Consider the following 27,198-nt stretch of genomic DNA (forward strand, 5'->3'; position numbering starts at 1 on the left):
CGGCGCTGGGCGCCACCGGCAGTTCCCGGGGCGGTGACTGGATCCGGCGCGGAGAGAACAAGCAGCCCGGCCGGCACTGGCGGCGGTAAACTCCGCTGTCGTGTAGCGGCCCTTCAGCCGCAGATGAGGGCGGGAAGGGCCCTCAGCAGGTGTCGAGTCCCACCCCCGCCCAAAGCAGGACCAGGACCAGGACCAGCCCCACCCAAACCATCCCAGCCAGGGCTGTGTCAAGCCGGGCCTTAAAAACCTCTGAGGATGGAGATTCCCCCACCTCCCTAGGTAACCCATTCCAGTGCTTCACACCCGCCTAGGGACAAAGTGTTTCCTAATATCCAACCTAGACCTCCCCCACTGCAACTTGAGACCGTTGCTCCTTGTTCTGTCATCTGCCACCACTGAGAACAGCCTAGCTCCATCCTCCCTGGAACCCCCTTTCAGGTAGTTAAAGGCTGCTATCAAATCCCCCCTCACTCTTCTCTTCTGCACACTAAACCAGCCTAGTTCCCTCAGCCTCTCCTCATAAGTCATGTGTTATAAGTTACTCGACTTCCTTTGTGATTTAAGTGGGGGAGACACCAGGGGTTGTTATAGTCGTCACCGGGGAAAGGTTGGAAAAAACCTCACTCCGGGGCATGGAACACAATCTCCCTCATCAACCATGAAAATTTCCCCTTGGTCACAATGTCAGCTTGTCACAGGTATAAAAGAGCACAGTGCTCCTGTGGGAAGAGATGGAGGAAGGACAAGCACAAATCTGTAAGGAGAGAAGATGGCATTGTTAGCCGGAGGACAAAGGGTACAGAAAGCTGCAGGCTAGCACATCGCTCATCTCAAGGTGAGGAGGAGGAACAGCAAGGAGTGGGGCAACACACACTTCTGGTAGCCACTGTTACAATTTAACGTAATTAAACGTGGCTTTAGAATGAAAACAAATGTCAAACTTTGGGATTACTTTTTCTTGTAGATGCCTTTTCTTGCAGTCCAGGAAGACACTTTTCAGGTAAATTACCCATCACTTCTGATTAGTGAGCAACTATCAGTTTTCCACATCACCCCAGTTAACCGAAGTAGAGAAGTCAAAAGGAATTCTGTCGTTGGATGCGTACTATAGATATTCCTGAACTTGTAGGAGATTTTGGAAGGCCTAGTCTCGGAGCATATGAAGCATGTCAGAAGTCTCTAAAATTCAAGAATACAAAATACTGAATAGATGCACCATGATCAAGTCAGCTACCCCTCTGGAACTATTAATAGTCCTAGGTACACAGACCCTTTTAGGGCAATCCTAGGCCAGCATAACCCTGCTCCGAGTTCAGTCCTTTAGGGCCATGTGCACTGAGAGCTCTAGTTCTAGTTCTAGAGGTCATGTGACAGAGCACACAATGCCTGTTGGAAAGGGGACAGGTTATAAGCACTGCCTGTTGCCTAGAACAGAACCCAGAGGGATGTGGCTGGGAGTTTATTCAGTTCTCTAAGGCAGGGGTTCTCTACCATTTTCTTTCTGAGGCCTCCTCTTCCCCCAAAATGCTATAAAAACTCCTATATATCACGGGCCATGGATTTTCAGCCATTTACACCTGTATTGATAAATAACTTGTGTGTGACTAGACCGTTATCTTCCAGAAAGGCATCCAGTCTTGATTTGAAGACCTTCAGAAATGAAGACTCCACCACTTCTGTTGACTGGTTGTTCCAATGGTTAATTACCCTCACTGTTAAAAATTTGTGTCTAATTTCTGATCTGAATTTGTTTGGCTCCAGCTTTCAGCCACTGGTTCTTGTTATACCTTTTTCCACTAGATCAGAGCCTTTTAGCACCTGGAATGTTCTCCCTGTGAAGACACTTACATACTGTAATTAAATCAACTCAGTCTTTATGATAAGCTAAACAAATTGAGCTCCTGAAGGGTAGGTATGTCTACACTGCAATTGAAAACCCGTGGCTGGCCTGTGCCAGCTGACTCGAGCTCAGGCTAAGGGGCTGTTTAATTGCAGTGTAGACATTTGGTCGTGGGCTGGAGTCCAGGCTGTAGGACCCTGCGAGGGGGGAGGGTCCTAGAACTCGGGCTGTAGTCCAAGCTCAAATGTCTGCTCCACAACTAAACAGCTCCTTAGCCCCAGCCAGCTGGCACGGGCCAGCCGTGGGTGTCTAAGTGGAGGTAGGCATACCCTCTGTCTCTCTCTATCAGGCATTTTCTCCAGGCCTGAAATCATTTTTGTGGGTTTTCTATACTCTCTCGAATTTTTCAACTTCTCAGAATACCGATCCTCTATTCCTTCCTTGCTCAAAACTTCAGGGATGTCACTGAGTTCTGTGTGGAGGAAGAGTAAGTGTCAGCCCACACTTAGTGAGAGAGAAAAGTGAACCACAAAAGAACGAACTTTTCACAAAATAGTGCCTGGATAGTTTTAGTTTGCATCATTGCCTTCCCCCTCTTATTTATACTTTGCAATAATGAACCTTTAAAAAATACAGTAAGGCAATAAATTAACTGAGTTAATAATTTTCAGAAAGGCTCTATAAAATTCATTTATGTTGGTTTAAAGTCCTTTCATTGCTCTAGCTCACATACCCCTGTGAGCAATCACTGCTCTACAGATGTTTCTCACAGGGCTGAGCACTGGACTCCTTCAGCACAGGGCACTGAAAGATTTTTCTCTTCAGCAACTTAGATAGGGCAGATGGAAACTGCCAAACTGATGCTGGTGGCCTGTGAACCGCTTGCTGGTGTACTACTGCTCAAAGGGATGTGGCTTCCGGCAGAAAGGTTGTTTTCACTTCAGAGTTAACCTGAGTTACAATTTAAGGGCTGCTCTCCCAACTCAAGTGTGATGGTACTTTTCACTTGGATTGGCTGGTCCATCAGGAGATGTAGGCTACAGGTTGAGTTAGCAGAACTAGCGATCTGCTAATCCTATCACTGTGTGCAGCTCACGTGGTGTTCTGCTCTTACTTGCGATATTAGAAGCAGATAGTGTAGTAGCTGAAGTGTAGCTAACCAGAGTTAACTGCAATGAAGACCTAGCCTGAGACAGAACTAATGGGAGAGGGAAGCTGAAATTCCTCAAGTCAGCTCTGCAGTGATGTGTATGAAACATTTAACAATGACTAGGCAACTGGTGTGCTGTGATATTTTAGTATTATAAGCAGCAATCATTTCAGTATTTCTCCTTGTTTGTTTGAACCCACCCGATATCTCCAACAATGTAGATGAAGGTTTTCAGAAGTGACCAGTAATTTTTGGTACCCCCGTTTTTGGGTGCTCTACTTAGGACACCTTAGAGGCTTGTGTTTGACAGTGAGCACCTGCTGTCTGAAACAGGCCCCTTTGAAGTGTCTCAGGTAGAGCATCCAAAAATGGGGGCACCAAAAGTCACTCGTAATTCTTGAAAATCTTATATCCCATCTTCAGGGCAGGGACTCACTCTTATTCCATGTGCACCACACCTAGCACAATGGGGCCTTCATCCCTGCTTGGGGCCTGAGGATGTTACTGCAATATACACAGTGAAATTAGCCAAAGTACAGTAACAATTTCAAAAAGGCCTGAGCTTATTCAGTTACTTTAATTATCTTTAATGCTATGCTTGCCAGATAGTATTTTTCCATATAAACAATTGCTGATATTGCTGTAGAGGTATTGTAGGATTGCAAGGAGGAAGGAATGGTCTGCATGATCAGAATGGGAGGGGTGATGCATGAGACACATCTTCAGATGTGGCCTAAACATCAACAGGTTTAAGAACTTCTGAGGTAGAGCATAGCTTTTAGTCTCATTGTTGAGGGGTTGCCGGTTGTCTTTCCCAGGGACCCCGAAATAGCTTAGTGTATTGTCCCCTTTTAATTATCCCATTTCTCACTCAGCCAGTGACTCAAATACAATGCTGAGTAGAGGGGCATCACTTACCACCTGCAGATTATTAGAAAAAGAATAAAACTGTGTTTATAATTTTAAAAGGTATTTTTTCCTCCCACAGATACAGAATATTGTTCTATAAAATTCATCACTGGAGCAAAATACAGCATTTAGATCCTGTTCTGCGTAAGGGGAAAAGTCTTAGTTTCCCTTCTGCTTACATGACAAAAATATCTCCATGCTGCTTCCTTACAATCTCCAAATGTTTCACTTAATATCACTTGTGCCCATGTTAGAGGAAAGAATAGGATCTAAAGTTGAGGAAGGGATGTGGAAAAGCACCCAGCATTGGCCTCACTCTGTTCCCATTGAAATTATTGCTAAAGTTCCCACTGAAGGTTGGGGGAGAAGACTGCACCAAATACAAAAGGCTTTTGAAAATCCCACCCATATTGTCAGAAGCAGTGTTCTGTGACTTCCACTAGGAGCAACCTAAATCTACTGAACTTCTGAGTCATGAACACCCAGAAACCCTTACGTCAGCAGTTTGCATAGAGAAGTTAACCTTTTCCCCACAGCCTTCTCTCTGTACTTCCTCTGAAATCAAGTTTCTTGCGGTTTTCCCTTGCCTGCAGATTCTCTAAAGATACTGAAGCATGTCGAGCAACACTTCAAAAAAGAGAAGAGATTTCTCTTTACCTCAGAGTCTGTTGCAGAAGGACATTCTGGTAAGTAAAAATGTCTATCTAGTCTTTCCTTTTATCAGCTAGATGCTTGGAAAAACATGTTCTGCAACTTGCTCTGGTTTTGTCTTCTGACCAAGTGGAGAAAAACAAGAACCAGCTACAGAGTATAGTCACTCAAAACAACTTATTTTCTCAGTTGAGAAAAGTTTAGCTTTTTTCTCTTTAGCGTTCAGTATAATTAATATAGGCTTGATCAAAATTGAATTGAATCTAAATTTCAAGATTTACAAGGGAAAAAGCATTTTATATGTGGCATTCTTAAAAGACTAGAAGTTACTGAATGTACTGGGTGTAGGTTTCGTCCTGTGTATTTTCATTGTCACAGCATTACGCAGGATAGCGATAACTTCAGTGTGTGCCCAGTGCACCTGGACTTCTGAATTATTCAGTGCACTGGTGATGAGCCAGGATGCCCATTGGGTCTGTATTTCAGACACTCTGACAGTATGCCTCATGTTGATCTCCTTAAGACAAGTTTGTACTTGCCTTGAGCCATATAGGCTAAACATAACCTCCTCGCTGGGCTCGAATAGAAGGGCAACGAGTTGACACAGTACTTGTTCCTGAAGTTCAACTGCTTTTCACACAGCTTTTTTTTTCTACAGATTCATTTGAAGCCTTGTTAAGTGAGCTCAGCTCATTAATGGGACAGAGGCTGGCTCCTAGTGCTTTCAGAGGAAGTGAGTCTTTAACAAGAGACTTGGTCCGTTAGATTGGCAGTAAAGCAGCGTTCTGTTTTTGAACGCTCACATGAGAAAACTCAAAGCGAAGGCTGCAATAACACCATGAACAGTGTCCACTTCCTTTTCTAGCAGAATGTCAGGCTTTTATTTCACTACATAAACCTCAGGGTAAAGTAACATTCAGAGTTAACTCGATATTAGATAGGTAGATCTGAGGTCTGCCCCCTGCCCAGTGTCACTCCCAATCTTGCAGGGCTCTGTTTACTCAGGCTCTGCACACAGCATGCCTTTAAGACAGCTGTGTTCATTGGGGGCTGTGCTGAGCAAATGTCTGCCAGACTTCAAGTGTAGAACTCGCTAGTGCAGCCGCCTCTCTTCTCCCTCATATTATGGACTTCTTTGGTCACTCATTGCCTTTCTGACTTGCTTTCGTTGCTCACTCACTGCAGACCTCCTTTCATTATCACCTCTTCTCCACCATTGCTCGCTCCTTCACTCTTCCTTTCCCTCACTTGCTGTGCACAAGAAGGAAGGAGGCCTGGCAGTCCCTTGCCCCTTTCCTTGGATGGCAGCCTGGAGCAGAGCCTTGCAGTGGGATTGGGGACTTGCTGCCATACTAGTGGGAGCTGGGATTGGATGGGCAAAAAAACCCAGTAAATCTGCAGGAAAACACTAAATCTATTTTTTAAAAGAAAGGTTTTAATACTTAAATTTAAGCAAGGGACAGAAAGAGATTTGATGTCTATTATAAACATTTGTATACATTATAAACATATATATAAACATATAAGTATTTTTAATATGGCTTAAGCATTTTTAGGGGTAAAAATTGTGTCTGAATTCCTTTCATATATATAATATATTAACCAATCTTTTTTTTTTTTTAATAGCATGGGAGAATCTGCCTCTCTTGTGGGATTTGCAAGATCTAAGGTTTTTAGGGGTGGCAGTGGGATGAAAATGCAAGAAACAATGCGGGAGCGAGTGGGAGTGGATATTGTGGGGTGGGATGGGGGAGGGAATCAAAAAACAGACATGCGCAGGGTTGTCGCCTGGAGAAGGGAGCCCTGGAAACCACGGGAGGACGGTACCTTTATGTGGCAGATGCTTTTAGTGTGTAATACATGCCAGCCAGGAAGACAACTGCACAGCATGGCTTAGGAGGACCTCTAGGGGGGAGAAAGTTGTGTTCTGCTTCTTCTCTTGGCTCCTCCACCAGCATAAAGAGAGGGGAACATGAGGCACCAAGAGTAGGTGGCCTAGCTATCTGTCTTGTTTCATTCCATTGCAATGTAGAATGCATCTTAGGATATCTAATATACTGAAAGAACAAAGTCTGCTGCTAGCTAGAAAGCATTCTTTCATTTTTTCAGATTAGAGGCAAATAATTCACTGAGTGAATTTCACTTTCACATTGATGTCAGATTACAAAATTTTCAAACTAGGTCAAGTATTCCTTAATTTCTTAGTGATTAGCTCCAGCTCACCCTGACTGGTTGACTTATGTAACTGACAAAGGTTCTGGTCCTGAAAGTACGTACACTAGCGTGGAGTCTCAGCAGGACTCTGATCAGGTGCAGACATCCATGCTAATGCATTTCCTTGCAGGAAATAACAAATTGCAAGATTTACAACTAACTATCAAAGGAAAATAATTAGCTTTTGATCAATAATCAATCACACTTACTTGATTTTCATGAATATTTGCATTGTTAAAGCTTTAGCACAAGATAATTCATGGAAAGCAAACATCAAAAGATCAAAATACAGTAGCACTGAAATTCACTTTGCTGTTGCAGCTACAGCATGTGAACCCTGAACCACAGAGTTATTGTTCACTGGACTGAACTGAAATGTGCTTGTTTCTCATGTGCCCCAGCATGACAAGCTTGTGAGCGCTGACATAAAAATTATACACCAAACTTCACTCTATTTATGTGGCATACAAATTCTTGGTGCTTTTCCTTTTGGTTTGGGTCTGAACTGAATTTGAATTTGAATGTGGGAGTAATGGTGATAAGTACAAAGGCCCAGATTTTGAAAGGCATTTAGATGCCTAAAGATGCAGGTAGGTGCCTAATGGGATTTTTCAGATGCATTTAGGTGCCTAATTTCCCTTGAAATCAATAAAGATTGGTGCCTAGCTGCTTTGGAGAAACCCCACTACACATCCATCTGCATGTTTAGGCATCTAAATACTTTTAAAATATTGCTTTATGTTTCTAGCAATTCAGATAAATCCAGAGGTTAACAGTAAAAGGTCAAACTGAGATTTTTGCAGCATAAATACATACTTGATTGTTTGCACAGTATTCTTTCCATATGCCTTCTGGCTTTAAGTCTCTGTACAGGTTGAGCTCCTCCTTTGAATCTTAAGTCACTGCTTTACTGTCACAGGAAGTAAACACTGTTGCTGTGCATAGTTGTTAGCTTTCCTCCAAATATTAGTGACATGTAAGCCCTCTGGTTGAAATTAATTTCCTTAAATTTGTGCCCTGTTTGCAGATGGAAACAGGAAGAAAATAATTTTAAGTCCTGCTTACCTCCACACCTGCTTCTAATCACATTACAGCCTGTTGATCTTCTCTTCAGTTTCCATGTTTGCTTGCCTTAGAGGAGATCTGAAAAGAGAGGAATTGTTTTTCACATTAAATGGAAGTTTGAAAATAAAATTTCCAACAAACTTAATTGGATCAGGTCTTTTAGCTGACACACAGTACAGATTTTGGATCTAATCTGTCTTTCCATATGCTCAGTATGCTGCTCTGTTAAATTACATTTTTATAGATTACCTAGTGTGGCGTTTTTCCTTAATGTTTTTCTCTAGTTCTGACCTAGTTACAGCTCACCCTTTTGTCCAGGTTGTTTGTAGAGTGATAATGCCTAGAATCTTCAACCAGTATTGGATATCCCAGGGTACTAGACGCTGTACAAAGTAAAAAACAGTCCTTGCCCCAGAGCTTAGCTACCATTTGATTCAATACCTTTTGCAGTGGTTGTGGAGTTTTGCAACTTGTCTTTCCCTGAAACTAAGTCTTCAGACCATTTTAACAGAAGGGCTTTTCCCCACCTCATGGTGACTCATAATTTGGGAGCTTAGGATACTGAGAAATGGCAGGGATGTGTCTGCTCTTGTGGACTTGCAGGGGAGGACAAATTAAAGGCATAGATCCATTTCTGTATTTTTAGTTGCCAAACTTGCATCTAGGCAGGTACTTAAAAAAATAGAACGCTCATTTCCTTTGGGAAGGAAATTCTGTTTGTGCATCTCCTTCCTTATGGTGTCTACCTTAGTACTTGGCATACTTCTGGAGATCATGTGTGTGTTACATTTTTAGAAATGTTTGTTACAGGAACCAACTAAATAATATATTACTTTTTGTCTAGATAAAATGTGTGATCAGATCAGCGATGCCGTTCTTGATGCCCATATCAGAGTTGATCCAGATGCTAAGGTTGCTTGTGGTAAGTACTGTTTGCTGATTAAGAAAAAATAAATTAAAAAAAAAAGTAAAATAAATAATACTCTGCATCTGTATAGCTTTTTATTCAAGGTTTTGTTTGTTAGAGGCCAAAAAGCCACAAGTCCACAATCAAGAAAGAGGACAACTTTGGCTGAAAGCCCAACCTGCTTCAGTGCTAAGTGAAAGCAGTAGTTATAATAAAAAAAAAAAAAAAAAAGGAAAATATAACAAATGGAGAAAGTTGAAATAACAGTGGTTATAAAAGAGAAGTTATGAAGTGTAGAAATTCGATAAGGGAAGCTAAAGACACCAGAAAAAAATCCAGGGCTGGCAGCACTAAGGACAATAAAGTGTTTAAGTATATGGGGCAAAAGTGTTCAATAAATATTTCTGTTTTATATTTGGAAAGAAGCACGATGTTATAATTGCATCACATGAGGATGATGAAGTACTTTCCAGTCTATTAGTAACCAACAATGACATTAGCCAACATCTGCTGGTGATAAATATTTTAAAATCAGCAGGCTCAAATAACTTGCACCTACAAGTCCTAAAAGAGTTGGCTGAGGCGATCTCTAGCCTGATGGCATACATTTTTAATAAATCTTGGAATACCAAGGAAATTCTAGAAGACTAGAAGAGTGCAAATGTGCCAGTATTCGAAAAGGGCAAAAGGAATGTCCCAAGTAATCACAGGCTGATTACCCTGACATCAATCCTGGGGAAAATAATGGAAAAGCTGATACAAGAATCAGGGATATTAAGATTAACTTGTGTACATATATTGCTTTGAGATCCTTCACATAGTCATAGAATTTAAGGCCAGAAGGACCATTAGATCATCTAGTCTGACCTGAATATCATGAGCCATTATATTTCACCCAATTATCCTTACAAAGACTTATGCCTGACTAAAGCACATCTTCCAGAAACATACCAGTCTTGTTTTGAAGACATCACACGATGGAGAATCCACCACTTCCGTTGGCAGTTTGTTCCTATGGTTAATCACACTCTCTGTTAAACACTGTGCCTTGTTTCTAATTTGAATTTGTCTGGCTTCAGATTTCAGTTACTGGTTCTTGTTACACATCTCTTTGCTAGATTAAAGAACCCTTTAGTGCCTGTTATCTTCTCCCCATGAAGGTACTTATATACTATAATCAGGTCCCATCTCAATCTTATTTCTGATGAGAAGAATTTTCTCCAGCCCTCAGTTCAATTTGTGGCTTCTCTGCCCCTCTCCAGTTTTGCAATATCCACCAGGAATGGATGGAGTATTCTCAGGTTGGTCTCACAATGCTGTATGCAGAGGTAGAATCACCTCCCAGCAGAGCACTCCCCTGTTTATGCCATTGCACTAGCTCCTTTTGTCATAGCTTCCCGCTGAGCTGCTTGTTCCTGGTTTCTTTTCAAAGTCACGGCTGTCCGAGATACAGCCCCCCTTCTATAGGTGTGGCCTGCCTTCCTCCTTCCTAGAGATACACCCTTGCATTTGTCTGTATTAAAACAAATTATGTTTGAATGGGCCCGGCTTACCAAGCAATCCTGATCACTCTGTATGATTGCCCTGGCCTCATTATTTACCACTTGGTCAATCTTTGTGTCAGCTGCACATTTTATCAGCAGCGGTCGTATATGTACTTCCAGATCATTGATTCAACAGTTGAATAGCCACAAGCTAGAAGAGATGCATGCAGAACCCCACCAGAAACACCCCCCTTTGCTTGATTCCCCTTTGACAACTACTTTGTATCAAGACAGGTTTAAAAATTAGGCCAAGCTTAAGACTTTTTTACTGAAGCAATTCCATAACGTGTTCTGTCCAGTCAAACTGTACCCCCCGGTTGCTTCTAGGACCAAATACTCTTTCAAAAAATGTATATACATAGCCAGAACTTTAATTTTACTGTAATGTTACTTAAACTTTTACAGAATGTGTGGCCAAAACTGGGATGATCTTGCTGTGTGGAGAGATCACTTCCAAAGCTGTAGTGGATTACCAGCACATTGTGCGAGAGACCCTTAAGAGGATAGGCTATGATGACTCTTCAAAAGGTGAGTTATGTGCTTGCTTCTTGATTCATCGTCAATTCTGATTACATGCAGTCAAATTCCTTCGTGACTGTCTTCAGTGAAATAGTATCACGGATGAATCTGATCCTGCAGGAGGAAAAAAGATAATATAAATATGGATGTGTAATGGTAGGGCCTTGAGTTGATCTGTCACTAAGGAATCGGTTGTTAGAATTGCTGAACACTCTCTGTGCCCACTGAAGTAGTGGAATTGGAGCCTGCACAAATGTCAGCATGGCTAGGCATGGAATCTGACTTGCCTGCAGGCAAATGGCTTATTATAAAAAGATGAGAACTGATCTTCCTTGTATTTGGGTTTGAGGAAAGTTTGAGACTTGACGTTCATGCACAAGGGAATTCTTCAATATTCCTACTAATGTCGTTGCTACAGCCTGAATCCCATATGTGACTCTTCTACATCAGCATTTCCCTTTATTTGTCACAAATATACTTCTGTCTAGTTTCATCAAGTGCCCTTTAGTGTTTGTGTTACAGGAGAGCGTGAAGAAAAGTCCAGGTCCCTTTCACACACTCTTCAAACTTTCCTACTTAAAAGATTTTAGGCATTGGCATTTGTCCACCCATAACAGAATAAGGACAATATCCCTGGTTGTGTGACCTGTGGGGTTGAATCTGACACCTCATGAAAAGCCTGAGCTTCTGCTAGTTGGCTTAAATGACCAGAATAGCTTGGGGACTGCAGTGTGTAAATATTTATACATGGCCTAGCACTGGAGGGAGACACAGCCATGCTGTTGGCATAGGTTAATTCCCACACTTCGTATTTGTAACCCAAATACCTCAACTCGTCAGCCAACCTTCTCTTGAACTATCCATGAAGTGAAGCTTTTATAGCTAACTTATTTCTGCAGACAAATAGAGGAAGAATATTGTGGCATCATTCTCTTCTACGTCTCTTCCCCAGGATTAGACTATAAGACTTGTACAGTGCTGGTAGCTCTAGAACAACAGTGCAAAGAAATCAAACATGCTGTCTCCCATGGTAAGAGTGAAGATGACATTGGAGCTGGGGACCAGGTAATGTGCCTTTTTTTTAAGCATTTAGAGTCCAGTCCAATATACATTGCAAAGCCAGTTAATTTGCACTGGATCTTACCCTTTGTTTAAAAAAAAAAAGACTATACAGGATATGTGGTAGACCACTAAAGCATTTGGGTTTGAACTAAACATTCTATACATGATTAATAACGAAGCTAAGAAAATGTGACAGGCTTTGGTTTCAACATGTGCTCCCTGCATATATCGAATGTCTCTAAAGGCTAAAGCTCCAATTAAACTTTTTGTTATGGTAGGTGTCCCCAAATGGCGCTGTGTTAGTTTTTCAAGTTCTTCTTGTGAGCAAATTTTGACTCTTAAAAAGACCTGCTGTCATGTTCTGGGTTATGGATGGTTGTGCAGAGGTAGTTTTGGGAGAGGGAGCTGTGCAAACAAGAGGAGTTAGCTCTTTGTCTTGCTCTCTGATTAGAGTGGATTCTTGAGATGGAGTTGGTTCTTGCGAACCAGGCAATGCTGTAAGCAAGTGCTACAGGACACCCAGACTCCATGTCACTGATGCCTCTGCCCAGGAACAAAAAATGGAAATAAGGGCCTTGTAATATTGTTTGATTTTTCTATTGCCTCAATGCAGGGCTTGATGTTTGGTTATGCCACTGATGAAACTGAGGAATGCATGCCCCTAACAATCCTACTTGCACACAAACTTAATGCAAAGATAAAAGCCATGGAGAGGAACGGAACATTACCCTGGGTGAGACCTGATGGGAAAACACAGGTTAGTAAATAGCATGGATTATAAATCAGATTTTAAAAGAGCTGTGCCCTTTAATTTGCACAATTGATTTCAGACCCGAATTCAGGTTCTTCAGGAAATGAAGTAACTGCTGGTATGACGGTGGCATGAATTCTGTCTGCTTGAATGGAGTGGACTTGACAGGCCAGGAAATGACATTTTCAGAGCCACTGCACATATGGCCTGGCCCACACTGTCCTGCCAAGGAGTGAGAGGAACATCTTTGTCTCCCTGAACTCTAACATGATTTTCTGAGGCAACTGGACTGGGACAACCCACTCACTTCTCACAGGCCCTCAGATCTTTTAGTCAGTGCTGCCCCAGGCTATAGGTGAAGCAGTGATCTAGGAGTAACAGGCTGCATATCTGGTTAGCCATCCCCTTACCCTTCTAGTATGGTCATGAGTGGGTTTCCTAACTGAGTGGTTGGAGTGACACTTTCTTCCAAGTAAGGCAGTTAATGTCCATTTGCTCTCACGAGGTGGAGGAGAACTGAATGGGGGGCGGGGATTGGAAGTGTAGGGAATTGTTGGAGAAGAGGGCAGTTTAGGCTTAATTTCACTGGTTCCGTGGGGTGAGTTAAGTTGCATTGTACTGCTGCACTTTGGGGTATTACTGGGGACGAATTGTTGTCATACGGATACATGACCTTTTTAGCACTTGAATCAATCCAGAAACTGTTTGTTTGGGGAGGTTTCTTTCACTTTATGAGAAAGTGTCGGCCTATAGGCACTCATATACATGAAAGTAGAAGGGAAGGGAAGGATCTGGGTAATAGATGACAAAGGAATGCTGATAAGAGTCTCATCATTATTTCCTGAGCCAGTCACATGATTTAGGTCAGGGTTTCACTAATGCCTTATTCTACTGTCACAAGGCAGGAGTAAATAGCCACAAACTCTAGCATCCACCCCTAAATTTGATTCGGGTCCACTGATCACTGCCATGTATCACCAAGATTAGAAGCTGCAAGCTGTAAGTAGGGAGAAACAGTGGAAATAAGGCCAAGTGGAGAGAGATGTAGGCCAAATTCCAATAGGTACTAAGTACCTCCAACTCTTTTTGACTTCCATGTGAAATGCTGGTGTACAGAACCTACTGCAGTTTGATGTTCAGAATAAACTTCTTTCAATGAGTCGCTTAACCATAACTGGAGCATCAGTATTTTAAATGCATTTCCCTTCACACTATAACGTGGTCCAGCTATGAATGATCTTAGTGCTTGTTGGCCAGGATCTCAGGCTCTTGCTATTTCATTATAATTACTTTGCTTCTGTGCAGCCAACTAGAGATGAGTATCAGCGTCTGTAGTGGTCCTTCTTTATTTTAATTAGATAGTGGTTATTTTTGGCCTCTTTGAGGTCTGTATTTCTATCAATCATTTCTCAGCATCAGCAATAATAACCTAGCATCCAGTCCTTTTTCTAATCAGATTTCACCAAAATCTATTCCTTCTGCTATTGGAGGGAAATATGAAATTGTTTTTATTGCACATTTGGATTTGGTGCCCCTCCTGGCCCAGGGGATATTGGATTTGAATTTCCATGGCTGATTTTCAGGTCACAATGGAATACAAGGAAAACAATGGAGCAGTGGAGCCCATCCGTGTACATACATTGGTGATCTCTGTACATCATGCCCCTGATATGCCTCTGCAACAAATGCGGAAAGAACTAATGGAAAAAGTTGTCAAAGAAGTTATTCCAGCCAAATATCTAGATGAGAACACAATCTATCATCTCCTTCCCAGTGAAGTGTTTATACAAGGTGGCCCTAAGGTAAATACTTTGAAGAATTTATAATATAAATAGACTAAAACTACATTCTGCAATGTTCTTCCTGAATGTTCCCCCTCAAAACCTTTCGATATACTGTTTTAGTGAAACAATACCAGTCTCATCGACATTCTTAAAGAAAACTTGGTCACTTCTGCTTATACTTAGTCATCAGGAGGATGTGAGGAAGCTAGCATCCAAGGTGATCCCAGAATTGTTTGGTCAATCAAGAATGGATATGTAGAGATTCTTGAATCTTTATCACTGACAAAATATACTTCAATAATTACAGAAAGATGAACAGTATATTAAACAAACTTGCTCTTAAATTGCTTGCTAAAATTCTTGACTTGAAGCAGTTGTGTTGATTTCATAATACCTGTAATGCTTAGCACTTTTAGAGTAACTTGCCTGGTTAGTGCTATACAGGTGGCTATGCAATTTAAGACTGAGACACAGTGTAAATCCCCACTGTACATCAGAACCTGGAGTTTGTTCAGTGTTTCTGTTACTCGTGGTTGGCCCTTACATGGGAGCACAGTAGGAAGAAGGAAATAAAAAACCTCCTCCCTACCTTATACAAGTGGTGTAACAAATGGCCAGAATCAAGAGAGTACAGGGCTGCCACAGAGATCCTCCCCGTAGTGATAACATTTCCCCAGGGGTTGGGAAGTAAATAATGCCATTGTTCCATCCCCCTTTTCTCCAGGCATCTTGCTACAGAGCTGAGAGCTATGTGCACCTCTTAAAGGGGAGTTAAAGTGGATGGCATTGCACCTGGCAGTCAGAGGACCTGTGTGGAGTGGTGCAGTGCCGACAGGTACAATCTAGTCAATTCTGCACATAGTGCCCGAGATAACTAAAGGCTGATCCCGACTAGCTTGTTGCATTATTTAGTGAAGTTGAATTTTATCTCCTCTTTCCCCTTGAAAGGGTGAATAATCTCAAAAGGTGGCACTAGACGTGCGTGGTGGCCAGCAGTTCGAAAATGATGATCCGTGCTGGATGGTGCAAATGACAAAGGGGGAATAAGTTTTATTGTATCTTTCAAAAATGGGCCGTGTTCATATCAGTCTTTTAAAGTTATTACAGTACAAACTGTGGTACATCTCACATAAAATCCCACCTTACCCATGTAGGCTACATCAAATAACTGCCTGTAAAGAGATGCATCGCAACCCATTGATTGGGCTTATTTTGCTTCTGACACAAATGCAAGCAATTAATCCATAGTAGTGTTGGAACTAATTGAAACATAGAGCTTTGGTTTGTCAAGTCAATATGTAATTGTTTGCCCTACAGAGTGATGCGGGGCTGACTGGCAGAAAGATCATTGTTGATACTTACGGAGGCTGGGGAGCCCATGGAGGAGGTGCTTTCTCTGGGAAAGATCCTTCCAAAGCTGACCGCTCAGCAGCATATGCAGCTCGCTGGGTTGCAAAATCCCTAGTGAAAGCTGGTCTCTGTAAAAGAGTACTGATCCAGGTAAGAGGACAAAAGCAAGGGCATCATACCCTACTAAACACGACAGGTGGTTCTCTTAGCAATCTCTATACTTACGGTTGCCTAACACTTTGAATTATGACACCATATGTTCAGCTAAGTATACGTTTGCCAGAGTTAAACCACGTGGGTTGAAGATTTTCATGCTGGGTGTAGATTTCAGACAGAAATTTTTTTGGCAAGTTTTGGCAAATAATGGTTCAGTTTTTGCCAAGAATGAGGGTGAAGAAGAATATTGTTTCGCCTGTTTTAAATGCTTGGCTTTACTGAGAAACGCTAGCACCTCAACGATTTGGAGCAAGGACTTGAAATTTGGTGGTGGACACCCTGGTGTCCGTGTTCCTCTTGTGGCCCCTGTGAAATGTGGACAAGTTACAAAGCCTCTGAAAAATCACAGTTGTGCACATCCTCAGGGGGGATGTTAGAGGCTGGCAGCAAAACTTTGTGAGAATTCCATTTGCACTGAGCACGCTCTATCCCCACATTGCTCCCGCATGCTGACTGGACTGTCATGTGCCATCCCCAGTGCCTGAGCATGCTCCATTCCAGGGCCATAGAAGCTCAGCAGGATTTAGCTTGCAGTGGCTTTTCTTGGCTGCTGGAGACCACTGTGGCAGCAAGCACTGGAATTGAGCATGGAGACCCCTCTTTCCGTGTTTTTAATGCCCCCTGCTGCCATCGAGGAAGCTTGGAGGAGGCAGCCTGATTACAGTGCAAAAGGAGGAGAAGCAGAGGGAGAACAGGAAGGTTGAAAGCAACAGAAGCTGTGGGATGGGGGTCGACATAGTAGAAAAATAGGTCTGGAACAGGAGCTGAAGAAAAGGGGGACAGTCAGCATGTGGGGGGCACAGGGACAAAGGGTCTGACTACTAGAGAACACAGCTCCCCCCCCACCACACATGCTCATCCTGGCATTTCCTAACTTGTAAAGGCTTCACTTTGCAATCCTCACTTCTAAAGTGTTCTTTATCCAATCGAATGCTGTTGCTGCAGTAGCACAGCATTACTATATTAAGGGCACAAAACCATCACAATGAGTTGAATGAGTGCAGAGAAAAATGTATGCACTTAGAGGCCAGAGCTCGGTCTTGTTCCCTGCACCTTCTCGTATTGCATGCCTTGCTTCATTCCTGTACAGCCACATTAAATTCCATTTCCCTTTCTTATGCATGAATGCTGGAGGCCTGTAACTTTTGGGTGGTGCTCTGTTGAGTTGCCTGAACCGTATACAGATATTACTATATAAGGCCATGCCTGGGCCCAAAACAAACACAAAACATGATGATTGTCTAGGCAGCATGCAATACCAGCAAATATCCACAGTTGTTCTGGGTGGCTGCTGTGTATCGGCTTTCATTCAGCGCAGTAAATCCTTATATACACTGGAGGGCAGAGCTGCTCCACAGTTAAACACTTGAGCTCAGGTTTCCTAGCACCTTTGGTTCCTGGAATAGTCTGGTGATGATGACTAATGACACAGCACCTAGAGGTCCCAGTTAGGAATAGGGCCCTATTGTGCTAGATATTATGCAAACGTGATGGTCCCTGCCCTGCAGAGCTTAAAATCTAAATAGACAAGACGGGTAAAGAGGGGAGAGAGGGAAAAGAATGCCACAAAGTGATGGTTGGCTAACATCTTGTTCCATGATTTGTTGAAGTGTCTGTAATTATTTTAACGATACACGTTCTGAGTGCGATTTTCAAAAGCAGGCAGTATTAGCCTACCGCTCTTGCCTTCCGTGCGAGTGTAGGAGGCCAATGCTACATGCGTTGGAAAATACCACCCTCAGTGAGGCAGAAGGAGAGGCAAGAGGGTTAGTAAATAGAAAACTAGGGAGACAGCAGTTATAAGAGACGAGGTAAGGGATGGGGACAGGGAGAGAAGGATGGAGAAGACCACAGAAGTGCAGCTAGCAGCTAAGCTCTTGTGAAATAGTGGGTAGTTGGTGCAAACAGTCAATCCGAGGAGGAAAACAATCAAGAAACACTGAAATGGGTGTCACCAATGTCATGGAGCAGTTGAGTGTTGTAGTAAGATGCTGCCATCCTCTGCTGAGGAGTCTCTGCCTGCTGAACTGGCTCTACTCTGGAAATTATTTCCATTCTAACCGACTTTTGTGGAAAACCATAGCAATGTACAGAGACAAAGTACTCCCAACTACTGCTCTCCCTGTGACAACAATCCCATCATTCTAGGCACAGTAGCAGCAGCAGGTGCATTACAGACACCTGGCATGACAGAAGGCTCATGCTAGCAGAAATTCCAGGTTCTTCTTCGAGTGCTTGCTCATGTCCATTCCACTGTAGGTGAGTGCACGCCTCTGTGCACGGTTCCCGGAACTTTTTTCCTCTTAGCAGATCCCGTAGGGCCAGCTCTGGCGCCCCCTGGAGGCCCGCGCACATGCCGCGGTATATGAGGTGCCACCAGCGCTACGCCCCTCAGTTCTTTCTTTCCACCTGTGACGGTTGCTGGAACTAGCCTTGCTCTCAGCAAGTACTATTCCCCTTGTTTGAACTTGTTTGATATTCTAAGTTAGTTTTAGTTAGTTAAGTAGTTGTTAAGTATTGTTAAGAGTAGTTAGAGATAAGGCAAGTCCTTGTGGGGACTTCCAGAGGCCAGGCCATGCCCCGGTCGCCGGGATTCAAGCCTTCTAACCTGGTTTTATATGTGTATCTTACAGCTCTCATATGCTATTGGTCTGAGCCATCCGCTTGCCATTTCAGTGTTCCACTATGGCACTTCAGGTAGATCTGAAGAAGAGCTGCTTGAAGTTGTGCAGAAAAACTTTGATCTACGCCTTGGAGCCATTATAAGGTTTGTCTCCCATTGGAGAACTTATACTAGAGGGAACAATCGATGTGTATAATAAACAGTTGAGCAATTTAAAATTGAAGTGTTTGGTTCCTGTAATCCCTCTTGACTCTGAAACAGTCTATTATCAATAAAATACCCATTAGTGCCATCTTTGTGTTCTGTCCTCCCCCACCCAAACTGCTCCACTCAGAGGCTTAAAACCAGTCCTTGAGTTGGATCATCCCTGTAGAATGGCTTAAAACATCCTACCTGTAGAACTTGTCTATACTACATGTTTACCAAGCTTGTAACAAGATGATAATGCAGTTTGGTTCTGGATGTGGCCACACATCTTAACTTACACATGCTTATAGCTAGGGTTCTGCTTAAATCGTGGAGAAATCACACCTTTTTCATGGGTTGGTCACGGCATAAATAGCAAATTCCACGGATAACTCTGCTATTTATGCCATGACCAACCCACGAAAAATGTGCGCTTTCTCCGCAGCCTTTCTCAAATGGGGGCCCCAACCTCAAAAGGAGTCTCAAGCCTATTGTAGGGGGGTCGCAGTATTGCCACTTTTACTTCTGTTCTGCTGCTGATAGCGGCACTGCCTGGAGCTGGGTGGCGGCTGCTGGCTGGGCACCCAGCTCTGAAGGCAGCGCCGTTGCCTGCAGCAGCACAGAAGTTCGGGTGGCATGGTATGGTATTGCCACCCTTACGTGTGCTCTGCTGCTCTCCGCAGCGCTGCTTTCAGAGCTGCGCACCCGGCCAGCAGCTGCCGCGCTCCGCTCTGCCTTCAGAGGTGGGCAGCTGGAGACCAGATTTCACAGGCCGTGAAGCAATTTTCACGGCCGCAGTTTGGTTAGACCCCTACCCATGTTTGTTATATGCTCTCCTAAGAAACACAGGGAAACAACCACAACATTGTGTAGAAGTACCTTGAAGCCCTAAGCCAAAATCCATGTGTGGCTGAAACTATAAAAACTATTGAAAGTGTCACCCAATCAACAGCAGTAGTGGGGGAAAAAGCCGTGTGGCCATCACTGCTGTTCTGTTCATGTTTTTACACTGTTCCCACCAAGGCGTGGTAGTGACACTAGCCCAATGCAGGCTTGCACTCAGGGGTGCATAAGGACTGCTTGTGCTTGGACCCTCACCTGTGGGGAGGAGTAGAAAAGGAAGGGGGAGGTGCACCCTGACCAGCCCTTGCCACCTTGCACAGAGCAGGGTGCAATCTTGGGTCGCTGATTCATCTGACTCCTTGCATGAATTGTTATGAGGAGTGGCCTCTCTACTCCTAGTGTTCAGTTTTGAACTCCTTCTCTGTGTAAAGTGCTAAGATAAACTTAAGAATCCCTTTCAGAATTTTGAAACCATTGCTGTAATTGCTCATGTCCAGCTTCAATCCAGCATCCGTAATGTGGTGCTAGTCTGAAGGGGAATATAAATAGTATTGTGGAGTTTTCATAGGAAAACCTTGACACATGACAGAAATAGTGAGTTATTTCTGTACCGTAAATAAGCAGGTGACATTTTTCTGACGTGCTCTTTCCAAGTTATAAAGTCAAAATGTGGAGAACCTTTCTGCCAGTATTTTAAATTTTGCACTGCTTTTCAATCCGCTGTTAACTCTGCATGCACAGAGGGAGCATATCTGTTGCGAAAGATCATCACTTCCAGAGTACTTTTCAGAGGACAGCATTTGATAGTTTTTTCTGAAAATAGACACTAGACCTAGGCTGACAACTTTATTGCACACTCTGGAAAGTAACATCCTTCCTGTGTAGTGACCAGTCTTCATAGACAGGACTCACTCTGCTAGTCCAATTTAAATTCATATTTGCCATTTTCACTCTGGCTGTTGATAAGCTGATGACTTCAATGATTTCTTTTTGCATTGTTATTATTATTATTTTATTATAACACCCCGACTCTCTCGGTTTCAGTGATTTTTATTTTTATTTATTTATTTTTTTTTTTGGTTTCTTCACTAACACCCAGATGCAGATCAGTATGCAGAATGAATTCTCTATTTTTCAAGCACCCAACATACTGCCCTTGCCATGCAAAGCAAGAGACAAGTAATGGTCTTAAACAAAAGGGGAGAGAGAGAGGAGGGACAAAGGTGACAACACAACATGGTTCAATACATATCACTTTCTCACAAACCATTTTCACTCGTTTGAGCACCACAGGCAATCTGTCCCAGTCGACTAGGAGCCAAAACTTTGGAGTCTATGTAAAGTGATTCAACTCATCAGCTGGGGATAGTTAAAAGAGACTGGGGAGGAGGGGAAGGCTGGAAGCATTTTTCAAATGCAGCCACCGTGGCCACCAGTGGATTTTTGTGTGGCCGTGACAGCCTCAAAAGCATGGGCGGAGATTGGAGAGGCATGGGGGGGGTTCCCCCTCCAAATTGTATATATTTGATAGTGGGGGACACAATTTAAAAGTTCAGCCACCCCCCAAACAGCTTGAATAATGGCCCCCTTCTCCGAGCAAGCCCCCCACCTCCTCTCAGTCTGCTCTTCTGGAAAGCAGCACCCCTCCCTGCAGCGCCCAGATGTTGCTCCTGAATAGCTGTGACCTAAGGCAGCGAGATGCATCTCCTTAGTGTATGCGCTGGCACCACCAACAGGGATCAGCGCCCTGCTCTGCACAGCCTGCTTGGGGGCTCTGGGCAGCGCCTGTGGAGACAGGTGGGGCCCGTGTGCACGGGGCCGGAGGCGGCTCTTTTTAGTGGAGGTGGCTGCACCATTTGGTCACCAGGGCACTCTCCTGAGCATCTCCCCCGGTCCTGCCCGGCACAGGAAGCCAGGGATTCTGCAGCCGGCCGGTGAGTTCCTGATCCACCTTCCCCGGGGCGGCCTCTCGCTGAAGGGCCATGGGAGGCAGGGACAGAGAGACGGGTTGGTGCTTGGACATGCATATTTATTTTTCCTAAAGTTAAGCATGAAGTATTTTAGGAAAAATTGTCAGAGCGGCCACCAGCAAGAGTTGGTGGTCACTCTGAGACCACCAAAAATGTTGTTGTGAGAACCGTACTAATGAGATGATCTCTCTCTCTCTCTCTCACCCTGTGTCTGGGGAGAAGGTAAAAGCCTTATGTTGTGTGGGACAAGCACTTGTATAGCACATCGTAAATAACGCACGTGGTATTGAACCTATCCAGGAGTGTTTGCAGTGAAGAATCCATGCTGAAGGAACCCCACCTTGTGACAGTCTTGCAGCCTCATTTACTTGGCCTGTCAAATTTTAAGCATCTTCTAAATTAGGGCCTGATGCAAAGGTCATTGATGTCAATAGGAATTTTTTCCACTGATTTCAGCAGGCTTTGGATTAGGCCCTTACATCGTGTTTTAAAATAGTCTTGTCCAGATACAAGTACTGGTATGTTATGTGATCCTGATATTGAGTCCTGCAAGCTCTGGACCACATAACCTCTTTCCAGCTTGAAGATCTACAGATATCCTGGAGGGACTTGTTCCATTTTACCTTAGTTATGAAAGAGTTAGGCAACAGCCAGGCCAATAAGGTGCTTGAGATAAAATTAGCTTAAGAACAGTAGAGTAAACAATCTCTTATGTTAAACATAAACCGTTTCAAATGGAGTACAACAAGTCCAGTGAGCCGCCTTCAATGAAACTTCCATTAGAATGAAATGCAGTAAGGGCCCATATTGATTCAGACATTGGCTGATGTTGAGACACAAGTAGGGACTTGTGACATCAGATATCAGAGGCTAACCACTACAGTAGCTGCGAACCCCAAGTGTAGGCAGGGTAAACCCTTCATTACCCTGGACTTGTATTAGTGCAATTTAACCTGGTTGCAAGCAGGTTAAGCTCCACCAATGCAAAAAGCTGCTTTGCCCATGTACGGGCAGGTCTACACTAGAAGCGCTACATAGCGCAGCCGTGCCACTGTAGCGCATCTGGTAAAGATGCTGTATGCGGACAGGAGAGTGCTCTCCCCTTGGTGTAATTACTCCTCCTCTGTGAGAGGAGGAAGCTATGTTGGTAGGAGAATGTCTCCTGCCGACACAGCGCCGGTGTGGACAGCGCTTAGGTCGCTGTAACTTTCATCGTTCCGGGGGGTTGTCTTTTTCACACCCGTGAGCGACGTAAGGTAGATTGACTTAAGTGGTAGAGTAGATCTGCCCTACAGTAACATCTTGCACCAGTGCAGCTATGCAGGCATCTATCCACTGATGGCTGTTATCGGGTCTAGTCCCTAATGTGGACAAAGACTAGCTGTCTTGGAAAATATTCATCTGATAGAATCCATATTCTTTGTGAAAATTGGTATTTGGTGTTTAGCCTTAGTATGGAAGTACTGTCCTTCATCGGTCTTTTTCTGGATGTTTCCTACGTGAGGCTATGATCTATTTTTCTGTTATGGCTACATTTGAACATACCCTATATTACATTTAAAATGAACAAAGCACCCTTTCACAGGCTTGCACAGATATAGCAGAAAACATTTCAAGTCCATAGGTGCATTTTGTGTACATTATGGCTGAGCTAGGTGATACAAATTATAACCTCCTGGTAGCTGATACATACTTTATGCTCTTAGCTGACACCAAGTAGTGAATGTTTCTACACTTGTTCGGTATTTATGTATGTTTCTTCTACTAGCTGCATACTGATCCTGCCTCTGATAGTTAGATTTTTCAGACACTCTGCCCTTGGTTTCCAGGTGCTGTAAATAGACCTTGAATCTGTTCTGTGGCTGCTGTTCCCTTGGTAAATTTGGATGATTTCAGAGAGGGGAGGTTATAGTTTGTACTGTCAGATAAAATCATTTCCCATGTTTGTATAAAGAGGGCATCAGAGAATTTGATGCAATAATATACTTGCATCGTCTCTTGTGGTAGTAGACTTCAAAAAATACTTCTGTTTCTTTTTATGCAGGGAATTAGATTTGAAGAGACCAATATATCAACAGACTGCATGCTATGGGCACTTTGGAAGAGAAGAATTTACATGGGAAATACCAAAGAAGCTTGTGTATTAAACTTTTCCAAGTAATGGAGAATCTTTTTAATGAGCAGGTATGGCCTCTAAACCGTCTGAGGGGAAAAGAATATTTTAAAAACCCAATCAATGACATTCTATAACTGAACTAGGTACTGCCAGTTATAAGCAATGTATCTTTTATGCTGACTTTACAATTCAAATAGATGTATGTGAAACCTAGTGTCTCTTCATTTATTTCTTCAGCAAGGACTCAGGTGACTTCAAACCTTTAGTCGCTGTTGGAGTGATCCAAATGAGTTAGTGACAATACTCATCTCCTATGGGATGATGCATATAATAACCTGTATATGTCTTCATTTACTTGTTTTCTTTAATGAGAGTCAAAGCTTTATATGTACACGTTTGTGACACATGGTGTGCGTTTCAATGTAAACACCCAGGGTTTGCTGTCACTGCTAGTTAGTGCATGGCAAGTTGGAATGTGAAGCCTGGTGTACTCTGACGCTGGTGGTTGACAGGAGACGCCCTCTGGTCAACACATCCTTACTCTTTTTTTTTTTTTCCGGGAGGGAGGGAGGGAGGTGGAGGGGGTGGATTTACAGTGTTGACTGGAGAGCACTTCTGGGATCAATAGAGCAGGCCTCCACAGCCCACTCAGTCGATCCCGCTGCATTGATCCGTGCAGCCCCATAAGTGTAGACATCCCCTGAGTGGACAGCACACTAACCTGCTGCACTCCCACTGGCCACGTGGACCCAGCTACCACACACTAACAGTTCCTGTGGTGCAGTTTGCTGTACTCCCACTGGAACTTTTAGTGGGCGATAGCAAGGTCCGCATGGCCAGTTAGTGCATGACAGGCTAGTGTGCTGTCCATTCACACCCCAGATGCTGCACACTAACTAGCTGTGTGGACAGTGCCCCCCATCTTCATTTCCCTGAAACTTTCCATGCCTGGTCTACATTTTCACTTGGCTGCGTGTAAACTTCCAACTGAATCGCTTTACAGTTCGGAAGTGTAAACATTTTCCTGTTGTAGAAATGTTTTGTAGACTCAAGTGGCTGAAAACATAAATCCAAATTAATATAAGATGGAACATTGTTTAATTTTTCTTCAAGGATTACTATGGGAACAAGAGGCTAGTACATGTGAAGGAACATTCTTCCTCTCTCAGAGGAGCAAATGATCTCCCTGTTCTAAACTAATAAAGACTATTGTCCATGGTAGTTTTGTAGCCATTTTGATTAATGGAGGGAAATTTAGCCAAGAATTAAGCAATATTGCAACTCAAAAGAAGGAGGAAGACATGGCAGGGCTGATCTGAGACTGTGGAGTGAACTCCCCTAGTAACAAGCAACCACTGCAAACCTCACCACCTTCCACTCCAAGTGCAACGTGCTCTTCTTGGGTCTGCCTTCTAATACACACAAGGAGCCACTTCACCAGGTTGCAGATCCTTCTCCTTAGGTTCTAGCTGCACTTTCCCCCACACCTTCTGATTTATGTAACCTTATCTGTGGCCCAACAAAGTCACAAAACCGCCTCATCAGCCTCTTCCTGGCATTGGCCAAGGTGGCCATCCACCATATGAGGAGTATGCTGGATGGGGAGCTGCTCTGCAACTCTGGGACCTATTTATGCTCCTCCCCGGACCACTTATCTGGGCAGAGTTCTTCTGGGCCACATCCATTGGCTCCCAGGATGCTTTCGAGGAGCAATGGGTGCTGTCCAGGGTTCTCTGCTTGGTGTCTCCTTCTGCCTCCCTGCTTTTGACCCTGTAATCCTCACTCCTGATCCTGCTTTGTCATTTATCCCCTGATTTTATTTGAACCCTGGGTTTAGTGACTTCTCCCCTTAGGTTGGAGGAGGGGCCTTCTGATGCAGGTGGGCTTGCGCCCGCCTGCTCCCAGGATTTCAGTAGGTACTAATTCCCAGCATTCTGTCACAGCCTCTGCTTGTCAAATTTCAAGCCTCTGTTGCAAAGTCTATAGGTGTTAGAGCTTCTCTGCAAAACCATTTTAAGAATCTTCTTAACACAGGCAAAATGGCATAATTTTCCTGACCTTGCTTTGTGAAAATGGCTCAACCAGTGTAGTGGAAACTTGACCCCCCAAATCTTTGGCCTGAAGAAGACACCTGGTGTATAAATCTTCAGCATACCTGGCTAAAGTTTTGGCTACATTACAAGCAACTGAAACAGGACCTTATACTGGAAAGTTTTGAGCAGCTTTAGCTATAGGAGGTGCTATTGGCACTGCCTATAATTAGTGTTCCAGGGTTTCAGTTTTTACAGATTTTCACTGATAAATTACCAGGGTTTTTTTTATTAAAGGAGTTCAGTTTTTTCTTATTTACACCCATTTATCAATCCACTCAGGTACTTACTTTGGTTAAACACTAAAGCTTTATGCAATTGTGTCTTGCAGCTCTGAGACTGAAGCCGTTCCACAGTATAAAGCACAGGGCACACAGACAGGGGAGGTCGGAAAATCAAACAACGTTAATATCATGCAATGATTGGCTCCGTCTATTTCTTTGCATCTGTTTAGCGTGGCACTGAATTTAAACAGTCAACCCTCCACATAAAAAGATACGTAATGCACCCTATCCACCGATTACCTCCTTTTAGTGCCAATCTCCTTGTGGGTTTGGATGGATGGGCTGGGTTCTTCTTGCTTCCTACACAGCCAGTCCTGCCCTTTCTGTGGCTGGCTCCCAACTACCCAAAAATGACTTCTCCCCACATCCAGGGCTCCCAGGGGAGGGCATCTCACTCCCTATTGGGCAAGCTAACTCTTCTAACACTTCCTAACTTCAGCCAAGTGGCACAGCAAGTTCTGAGTGAACCCTCAGGTCTGTTGATGCAGAGCGCATATTTTCAAAGTTGGACTATCTCCAAGACAGCAAGAGGCTTGACATGAGTGAGGATACTTTGAAAAAAATTATGCAAGCATATGCAAAGTAGAATTTCTGGAAAAACTACTAGCCGTGAGAGAGAAAAACTATAACTTTGTACATTATAAAAAAAGTTTCAATTATACTGTATTAAAATATGTATATTACAAAAGGGTTTTTTTTGTTTTTCTTTTTCTGCCCCTGATTTTTCCCAATTTTAATTTTTTTTTAACCAGATTTCATTCCAGTTTTAAAGTTTGGAAAATAAACACTGAAGAATTCCCAGATTTTTTTTAATTCACAAATAAAAACTGAAAACACAGAACACTACCTATAATATTCCAATTATCTACACAGGGACCAGTGGGAAAAAGGTTTAACAGGGTGCTGACTTACTGTAGCAAAACTGAGCAGCTACCATGTTATATACTTGGGCCTCTATCAAAACAGGCATTTTCTGAAAAGAAATACTTTTTATATAAAACCACATACAATAAACATAACTGCTTTTAACTCCTTATGTATAAAAAATACTAAACTGTCATCACAAATTATACTAGGAGCAAATTATAGCCTGGGCGTTTTTGGGGGGACTTCACCCTGTGGGA

The 27,198-nt window shown here is 43.3% G+C and overlaps 2 protein-coding genes across 4 annotated transcripts in view; one reads left to right on the forward strand and one right to left on the reverse strand.

Moving 5' to 3' along the window:
- Window positions 1-8,350, reverse strand: part of TMEM175 (transmembrane protein 175) — a 32,818-nt gene extending 24,468 nt beyond the window's left edge. The window contains exons 1-2 of the mRNA XM_067553398.1: window positions 8,271-8,350; window positions 7,830-7,907 (exon numbers count right to left, since the gene is read on the reverse strand). The gene's annotated coding sequence lies outside the window, so the exon portion shown is untranslated. The remainder of the gene's footprint in view (window positions 1-7,829; window positions 7,908-8,270) is intronic.
- LOC137156505 (S-adenosylmethionine synthase-like) lies at window positions 7-26,730 on the forward strand. 3 transcript variants are annotated; one of them, XM_067553403.1, is made up of 12 exons: window positions 7-85; window positions 689-835; window positions 965-1,000; window positions 4,493-4,585; window positions 8,674-8,751; window positions 10,686-10,808; window positions 11,752-11,864; window positions 12,475-12,618; window positions 14,196-14,414; window positions 15,714-15,896; window positions 18,596-18,729; window positions 23,629-24,227. In XM_067553403.1, exons 5-12 carry the CDS (start codon window positions 8,679-8,681, stop codon window positions 23,729-23,731), a joined length of 1,092 nt encoding a protein of 363 aa, XP_067409504.1. In that variant the 5' UTR covers window positions 7-85; window positions 689-835; window positions 965-1,000; window positions 4,493-4,585; window positions 8,674-8,678; the 3' UTR covers window positions 23,732-24,227. The 3 variants fall into 3 exon arrangements, with proteins under 3 accessions (XP_067409504.1, XP_067409502.1, XP_067409503.1); XM_067553401.1 differs by lacking the exon at window positions 7-85 and adding an exon at window positions 26,122-26,730 and having other exon boundaries at window positions 603-835; window positions 23,629-23,768; XM_067553402.1 differs by lacking the exons at window positions 7-85; window positions 689-835; window positions 965-1,000; window positions 4,493-4,585 and adding an exon at window positions 5,215-5,283.
- The last annotated feature ends 468 nt before the right edge of the window (window positions 26,731-27,198 follow it).

This window comes from Emydura macquarii, unplaced genomic scaffold, assembly GCF_026122565.2.
Source record: "Emydura macquarii macquarii isolate MOO-44397 ecotype Brisbane River unplaced genomic scaffold, CSIRO-AGI_Emac_v2 contig_1451, whole genome shotgun sequence".
Lineage (NCBI taxonomy): Eukaryota > Metazoa > Chordata > Testudines > Chelidae > Emydura > Emydura macquarii.

What these genes read in the sequence shown, in the direction of transcription:
- LOC137156505 (XM_067553401.1), top strand. Translation starts at nt 682, where the DNA reads ATGTCAGCTTGTCACAGGTATAAAAGAGCACAGTGCTCCTGTGGGAAG. An exon ending in AGATGCTAAGGTTGCTTGTG is followed by an intron (nt 8,752 to 10,685) that starts GTAAGTACTGTT and finishes AAACTTTTACAG; the next exon opens with AATGTGTGGCCAAAACTGGG. An exon ending in TTATACAAGGTGGCCCTAAG is followed by an intron (nt 14,415 to 15,713) that starts GTAAATACTTTG and finishes TTTGCCCTACAG; the next exon opens with AGTGATGCGGGGCTGACTGG.